Here is an 8,771-nt window from a genome sequence, read left to right on the forward strand (position 1 = left end):
ATGACATTATAAAGCCAATGATATCAATTTCTTATCTAATTTTATGATATTGAGCACCATGGAATTCAAAGAGTTGGAATCCCTTTGATCACTGTCAAATGCACTGGGGTGCTATTCTTTTTATTTTAAACATGAAAATACATGCGAGCCTCATAAATAAAACAATTATTTTCTATTTTTGTCTAAGCTAAGAATGACTTCTCTATAGTCTATTGGCCAAAAAAAAAAAAAGATCCATTTACACATCAATTTAGCGTGTGGAACTGAAGAACAAGTCAGTGAGTACTAATGTTAATGAAATGCAACCAAGGGAATTCCTACAGATATGGCCTTGCACTTGATCAGTCTGAGGTACAGAAAATAAAGACACTTCATTACTCACCTGATGGACTTTATAATACAATGAAAGTCAGTGTATACACAGCCTCTCATAGCTCATCAACCAACAGTACCATCACAATCGTATCAAATCATGACTCAAATTACATTCCTCATTCTATATGCACATTTACATTAACTAATCAAAGATTAAAATTGCACTTAAAGAAGCCTGGACAATCAATCAATCAATGGCAAATAAATATTCTCACCTGATTACATCAGGCCTGCACAACTCTTCTCAGGGAAGTGGCCCTGAGCCTTGACTGGCATGTAAAGTAACTTTTCAGTTTATTCTGCTGTACAGCCGTTTAGAATCCCAGTGTTTGTACCAGAAAACGTAAGAGACTGCTTTGTTGTTGCTCGTTGGACTATGAGAATGTGAAATTTCCTCTTCCAATTCATATAAAGGCTGTTCTGATATAAGACTGCTGGGAATCTCTGGCTATGGCTTTTAACAAACATGAAAATTCTCACCCTCATGATATCCCATGTGTGTATGACTTTTCATTTTCAGCAGAACATATTTGAAGAAAAATAGAAAAATATCTTAGCTCAGTAGGTCCTTAGAATGCAAGTGAATGGAGATTTCTCGTTTGAAGCTCCAAAAATCACAGACAGTCAGCATAACTTCATCCATACGACACCAGCTGTTAAATTACTGCCTTCTAAAGCGACACGATCATTTTTGGCATGAAAAAGATAAATATTTAAGTACTTTTTTAACTCTAAATCATGCTTCCAGTCAGGAGCGGTACACGAGTGTGACATAATTACATTGGCATATGAAACATGTGAGAACTGACGCACAAGAGTCACAGTTTACAAGTGAGGAGGAACACTGTACAGTAGCTTGGTTGGTTTTGGTTTAGATCTGTTATTATCTGTTTCTTTAGCCACAATGGTGCGTTTGTTTGCTTATCCTGGATGTCTCAACCGAGCGGAGAACATGAGATTACTTCGGTATCATGGCATCACGAATACATCACACAAAAGACCGCTTGAACTTCACCCTTTCTTGAAGCTTACCCTCATGTTGGATTATAGTTAATAAGTACTTAAATATGTTACTTTTTTTGCACCAAAAGTGATCGTATCACTTTAGAGGACATTAATTTAACCGCTGGTGTCGTATCGATGACGTTTATGCTGACTGTGTGTGATTTTTGGAGCTTCAAAAGAGAAATCTCCATTCACTTGCATTTTAAGGACCTACCTATTTTTCTTCAAATGTGTTCTGACGAAGAAAGAAAGTCATACACACCTGGAATATCATGTGGGTGAGTAAATAATGAGAATTTTCATTTTTGGGTGGACTATAAAAAATAAAAATAGTATTCTTATGACTAGGATTTCTGCTAGGAACACATTATTTCTACAGACGAAACACTCCGAAATGCATTGCTCTCCTCAAAGCAATGATACTTGGTGTCATATGTTCTTTCATAATTTCAGTCATCCTCAGCTCCACTCTGTGCTTTGGAGCTTTCTCATAACACCCTGGTTTACTGTAAACCTTTAAAAACACAGTCTCTGTCAATCTCCCACCTGTGTTCAATTCTACATGAAGGACCTTCTGATTAACAGTCTCTGATTTATATTTACACAGTAGTAATTCAAATGGTTTAGTCACCTAAAGTGTGCTCTCCAAAGTGTTGTAATTGTCTTTAAAGTTTTTGAGCTCAAGGAAGTGTTTGGGCCTCTTGCTGCGCTGGCTGCTGGAGGGCAGGTATGTGACTTGAATGGTAGAGGCAGACGAGGGGCCGGGGGAGCTGGTCAGATCTTTAGCCGCCGACTGGTGCTGCTGATTTAGACTGGTGCTGCTGGAGTAGGTCTTCACACTGTGGAGAAAAGGGGCAGGACAGATTGAGAAGAGTGATGAGCAGAGCAGGCTCAGACTCAATCACCAGACTTTTCTGTGCAAAATTTGGAGGAAAATCTGTGAACTGTGGATTCAAACATGTTAAGATATGTTCAACAGAGCTGAGAGTAGAACACTTTTGTTGGGAGCTGAAAGCAAAATCAAATTAGTCATAATATTAAACACACAAACATGCAAGGGGATGTGTAGAACTACGTGAACAATTTTGTGGAGAACTGTGGGGCCTTCACACAGATTCTGTATGGACCTGGTGATAAGAAATTGAGAGATAAAATAGCGAAGGGAGGAAACGAGGACTTACACAGCAGCCAGTTCAGCCAGGTCTTCCTTATACTTTACAAACTCTGCCTCACCAAACACCTACAGGAAAGAAAAAGTATTTAACCTCTGCAATACACAAACACACGGGTACTGCAGTGTGTCCAACAGTACCCCCTTCTGCATGCAACCACTTAACATCACACACAGTCTTTCAGGCTGACCCCAGTTCCATGGCGAGCGCTGTCGTAGCCCTCTATCAAGCGATCTATGAGTGCACAGTGACTTGTCTTGAATGGAGAGTGAGTGTTGCGCAGATCCAGCAGCCAGTTCCTGTAGCGCCGTCCAGTCAGAGCACTGGCACTGCGACACATCTCGTGAAATGGGATATCTATGTGTGTATAAATAAAGTCCTTGTAACATTGTTACTAAATTTTGTGAAATTTCTAGAACATAGTATCATAAAATAAATTTAAGAGAAACATTGCAAGCCCTTTGAATTAACATGGACTCTTTTAAAATGTTTGTTATATGCAGTATTGTATAATGTATCCATTTGTCATACTTGAGTAAAAGTAAAGATAACTTCATGGAAACTGACTCAAGTAAAATGTAAAGTAGCTCATGAGAAAATGACTTAAGTAAAAGTATTAAAGTAACTGATATTAAATTTACTTAAGTATCAAAAGTACAGGTAAAGTTCATTAAATCCATGGCAACTTATTTGATTGGTGGTGCCATGCCATCCCAGATGTGTATGACTTTCTTTCATCTGCAGAATGCAAACAAAGATTTTAGAAGATTATTTATATACTATTTCAGCTCTATAAGTTAATTCAATGCAAGTGACTGGTGGCCAGATATTTCAAGCTACAAAAAGCACATTAAGGAAGCATAAAGTTATCCATACTACTACAGTGGTTAAATCCATGTCTTCTGAAGCGATTCAGTTGCTTTTGGGTGAAAACAAACCAAACTGTAACTCATTTTCACTGTATATCTTGCCATAGCAATCTCTAAGCACGATCATGATTTCAAGCTTGATTTCGCTTTCTAGTGCTTGACGCATGCGCAGAGCCCTAGATGGCGCTATAGGAAGTGTAATCGAACTTGAAATCCTGATCACCAAGAAGACTGCTGATGTCAAAATTTATAGTCGAAAAAGGAGTTATATTTTGGTCTATTCTCACCCAAAACCAATTTGATCCGTTCAGAAGACATTGATGAAACCACTGGAGTCTTATGGATTACTCTTATGCTGCATTTATGCACTTTTTGGAGCTTTAAAGGTCTGGCCACTATTCACTTACATTGAATTGACCTACATACAATATTCTTCAGCAATATTCTTCTGAAAATATTTTTTGTTTGTGTTCTGCAGAAAAAAAAAGTAATTAACATCTTGGATCGAATGAGGGTGAGAAAATTATGAGAGAACTTTCATTTTTAAACGAACCATCCCTTTAATGGTACATTCAAGTCATATCAGAATGATCATATTTATGAGATTATGGGACCAATAAGCAACCACCCATCAACCACCCAGAACACCCTGGCAACTGCATAGCAATGTGCTGAAACACAGTTAAAACAACTTAGCAACAGCATAGTAACAACCTGGCAACCACATACTGTAGCAATGCGCCAAAACACACAGCAGAGATCACCTTGATAACTGCATAGCATGCCCTAGCAACCATCCAGAAAACCCTAGTTACCATATACTGTGGTATAAATGTGCTACAAATTAAATATAACACTTTAGCAACCACCAGAAAACTAGTTTTGCTTTCACTCACATCTTCATAAAATATCAAAATAAATATTGTTAGACATTTTCATGAGTGCTGGTAATTATTCATACACATCATATCTTGTTTAAATGTAAAATGTAAATGCATGTGATTGACTTTTAGATGAAAGGCAGGAGACTGATCGCACATAACTTCATTATTTCACAGCTTTCATAATGTTTAAGCCTAAACTTATACATTTAATTAGTCTGAAAAATAAAATTAACTCACATGAGCAGTTTCTTGTCTTCCCCAGAGGAGACAGACAACGGAACACATAATCTGGCGCGCACTTCGCTTGTGATTTTGATTCAGATTCAAAACTAATCATTCAGACCGTTTTTTGAATATTTTTGTTCAGTTCAAAGTAATCACATTTAAAAGATTCAACTCAAATGATTCTTTCAACGAATCACACATCACTATCGCCGACCTGCATGCATTTTTGCACATACTGCTGTTTTTATTATTAATTTTTTTTAGGTGTTCAGTCGCAAAAGTAACGAAAGGGTCTGGAGAAATTTATTGAAGTAAAAGTATACATTTTCTCTTCAAAATGTAATAAAGTGAAAGTAAAAGTCCAAAGAAATATTTATACTCAAGTACAAATATTAAAAAACTGTACTTAAGTACAGTAACTAAGTATTTGTACTTTGTTACTATACACCTCTGGTTATATGTTTCCGGTAACAAGTGGGTATGACCTGCCAAATCTTGTGTTTTACGCAGCCAGAAGGGGCTTACCTGAGTCTCTGATGGCATCTAATGCTTGCATTCTGAAGAGATAATTATAACAGCCTGCACAAATACAAAACAACACCGAAATAAGTGTTCACATCTGTAATAATGTTACAAAGAGGAATGCTGGGGGCTTCTTTGTTTTTCTCTCACCATTCTGGCCCTGATGCTTTAGCCGGTCATCATCCTTAGAGAGCAGATTTGGCTCATAGCGAATATCATTCACTTTTGACAAACAGGAGTCAATCTCTTCTTTCAGATCCTGAGAAAGACGCATCTTTGCTTCAGTGCATTACAAACTAGTATGACACGGTCAGCATCAGAAAAGTATAGAAATAAGAACAAGCTAAAAGGAAGGCAAAGTTACATTATTTTGTAGAGAGTGGCCAGTTCTATTGTCAATTCAGTACAAATCAAATTCTCACACAATAGTATTATATGTTGTATATTTCACAAACTACTTGAGCATTTACTGCCATCTAGAGTAAGTTTGAAAAATTTTAAACCTCAACAATAATTATGTAGATAATTATAAACACAAATAAAACATAACATAAGACAATGGAAAAAGTTAATACACTGCTAATAATTATATATTTATACAGAAAACTTCTCCCTCTTTGAATGATCCCATATTATTTATCTATTACTGTACAGCAGTAACTCTATTATACCACAAACTGTAGTTACCATAAATTATTGTAAGGGAAACATCATAATAGTGTTTGGAGCAGAAGAATCATATGTTTTTTTTTTTACCATATTCACCTGCGGTGTCTATTCACCTGAAGAGTCACTTTGTCCCAGAAACATATTTTTGAGTTTTATGCACTAAAGTAGGTTGGGAAGTTTAGGCTTTTTCTAACTCTATAATTATTATGTTTCTAAGTCAAACCAGACTTAAAGGTGCAATATGTAAATTATTTACTGTAATAAAGCATAAAAGTATCATAATATGTTATCAGAGATTTAGGAAACATGCTAAGTTGTAATACTGGCTTCTCCGAAAACAATGCTACAGCCAGTATATTCTACTTTGAAATGTCTGTTTGTGTTTTGGCCTGTGTGATCCCGCACACTTCTCATTTCCCAATAGTATTTCGACACCCCGGGTTGCCAGAATTTAAAGAAGTTGAGGGCAAACACAGCACGCTGCAGCCATGGAAGCCAACAATACATCTAGCTAACATTGACAGAGTTATAAAAAATCTACACAAACTGGTTTTTAATTTGCAAACAATAAAAACATTGCAAACTTATACAGTAGCTGATCAACTTACAGTGTAAGGCTCGTCAGTTTGCTCGTTCCTGTTGCGTGTCCTCAACTCTCTCCAATATTTTGAATTTGGACTGCAGTACCCATTTTAAAGGCTTGATGTCAATGTTACATATTGCTCCTTTAAAACTGTGGCATGTATTGTGCTTTGTCACGTTACACCCAGGGGCGGGTTTACGATTTCTGAGGCCCCAAGTAACCGACCAACCCGGGGCCCCATTTCAAAAACTTTGCTTAAAACAATTACATAAAATTGATTTTATATCATAATTTTAAATCCATCCTATCAGCTGTTGTAGCCAAGTACATTCAAAATGTTTAATGAAATAAAATTCTAGATCAAAATAATTCATGTATGTTTTCCAGTTTTTTCGACAATACAGTGATCAAAAAGCAATATTTACCTACATATATTTTTACATATTTTTAATTTTTTAATTTTTTATGAACAGGCTGTGCAAAACCTACTACTTAACTCACTAACATTTTGGAATTCAGTTGTTATTTATTATTATTATAACCCAACAATTATTACGAATTGAAACAGAATGCAGGTGTCTCGGAATGTGTTTTTTCTTCTCTCCCCAATTTCTCTGCCCAATACCCAATGCACTCTATGTCCTCGTGGTGCGTAGTGACTCGCCTCAATCCAGGTGGCAGAGGACAAATCCCAGTTGCCTCCGCATCTGATATCGTAAATCCATCACGCATCTTATCACGTGGCTTGTTGAGCGTGTTACCGCGGAGACATAGTGCGTGTGGAGGCCCCCTCGGCATACATTTTTGAGACCTGAAGTTATTTTTAACTTGACACTGTGTCTAAAAATGTGCCGGTCCTGCGTGAGACACTGAAGAAACAGTGAGACGCGATTCAGCAAACATGGACATTCGTCCAGCGTGTTTACATAGGAAAACAATGGAAAAACAGAGTAGACGCACAAAAAATGCGTTCGGTGTGCCCTTAACTCATGGACGAAACAAGTTTGGAAGTCCTGTATATATATATATATATATATATATATATATATATATTTTATAAATTACAAACCCGAACCCAAAGTCCTACTTGAAAAACTGACCCAGACCCAGTGGACCTCTATCGTGAACCGCTCTAAGAGCGCTGACAACAGCGTGTTTGCATGTACCCAGAACATCATGTCACCCCTCAAGCGGTTTTTGTGGAGCTTTCCTACCGGGGCCCCCCAACGTCCAGGGCCCCGTGCAATTGCATGTTTTGCGTAGTGGTTAAAACCGCTACTGGTTACACCACTGCTTTAAGGAATAATAAAAAAATTATTTAGTTACTTTTAGACAGTCACTCCCCAACACTGGTTTCAGAGAAACTGACTAAAATCAAATGCATTGATTAATCCCATGATGTTTAAACAACTGTTTATACCTTGGGGGCGTTATGACCCAGTGGCACGTGCGGTCCTCTGCGAGACTTCATAGCAAAGCGCATAATCTGCCGTTTCACAAAGATGAACAGCAGCACAAACACCTAAAGCATGTGAGGAGGTTTGAATCAACAAATTAGAGCCTGAAATATATTTTTACACGAGTAGACACTAGCAATAACTGCTTTGGTTTATTATGAGCTGTTATTCTTTGTAGATAGTAGCAGCTCTAAACCTAGCGTTCTTTACAGCATCTTTGGCCCAATATGATATCATGATGTCCAAAACTGCAGTCTAGAAAGACAGTTTACAAGATTTTGAGGTACTCTTACTGTCCATGCGAAATTCGTCCCTGTTATTCCTATTCAAAAATCCACATCTGGCTTTATAGATTGTGAAAAGTATAGACTGATAAACATTGCTTATGACTTATTGTTGTTATTAAAACTAAAAGTATATAGTTTACGTTTTTATTTCATTCAAATGTTGGACAAATACTAGCCAGTTTGATACTTACCAGGCTGCCGTAGGCCATCACGAGCACGACATTTACACCCGAAAGTGTGTTCTCTGCCATTGTGAGATATTATTCCTTCATTGAATGCTCATAAAATGGAGATAGAATGGCCAGTAGTAAAATTCAGATCGTTATTCTTCAGGTTGACAGCAGCATTGTCAGGAAGTGTTCCTCAGTTTTTGTTGACATGTCTCTTGAGCGCTTAATCGCATGTTTTAAAAGTAAATTCTTCCGTCTGGTTGTCTTTGTCGCCACCTTGTGGTTTGGCATGAATAACGGACTTAAAGGGATAGTTCACCCAAACATGAAAATGATCTCATCATTTACTCACCCTCATGCCATCCCACGTGTATGACCGTGGCGTGAGACACACTTTTTCACTCTACCCAAGTAAATCTCACGCTAAACGGCAATACAATGTAATTCATAATAAAGTGAATAAAAATAGCTACAAATATGCTCGTATGACTTTTTTTCTGTTGGATGGCGATTGGAGTTTCGAACTGGCGAAGCAAATTTAGTTGCATTCATT

General features: G+C 37.3%; 1 protein-coding gene across 2 annotated transcripts; it reads right to left on the minus strand.

Annotated features, from left to right (window-relative positions):
* Positions 1–82: 82 nt before the first annotated feature.
* On the minus strand, positions 83–8,445 carry LOC127452908 (protein C1orf43 homolog). Of its 2 annotated transcripts, none has more exons than XM_051718787.1 (7): positions 8,240–8,445; positions 7,725–7,826; positions 5,203–5,311; positions 5,056–5,109; positions 2,743–2,909; positions 2,562–2,620; positions 83–2,219 (listed from the first exon to the last, which is right to left on the minus strand). In XM_051718787.1, exons 1-7 carry the CDS (start codon positions 8,297–8,299, stop codon positions 2,012–2,014), a joined length of 759 nt encoding a protein of 252 aa, XP_051574747.1. In that variant the 5' UTR covers positions 8,300–8,445; the 3' UTR covers positions 83–2,011. The 2 variants fall into 2 exon arrangements, with proteins under 2 accessions (XP_051574747.1, XP_051574748.1); XM_051718788.1 differs by having other exon boundaries at positions 2,130–2,219; positions 2,727–2,909.
* Between the last annotated feature and the right edge of the window lie 326 nt (positions 8,446–8,771).

Source organism: Myxocyprinus asiaticus, chromosome 15 (assembly GCF_019703515.2).
Source record: "Myxocyprinus asiaticus isolate MX2 ecotype Aquarium Trade chromosome 15, UBuf_Myxa_2, whole genome shotgun sequence".
NCBI classification, from domain to species: Eukaryota; Metazoa; Chordata; class Actinopteri; order Cypriniformes; family Catostomidae; genus Myxocyprinus; species Myxocyprinus asiaticus.

What these genes read in the sequence shown, in the direction of transcription:
- LOC127452908 (XM_051718787.1), bottom strand. Translation starts at nt 8,299, where the DNA reads ATGGCAGAGAACACACTTTCGGGTGTAAATGTCGTGCTCGTGATGGCC. An exon ending in TGGGTCATAACGCCCCCAAG is followed by an intron (nt 5,312 to 7,724) that starts GTATAAACAGTT and finishes CGTCTTTCTCAG; the next exon opens with GATCTGAAAGAAGAGATTGA. An exon ending in AGATGCCATCAGAGACTCAG is followed by an intron (nt 2,910 to 5,055) that starts GTAAGCCCCTTC and finishes ATACACACATAG; the next exon opens with ATATCCCATTTCACGAGATG.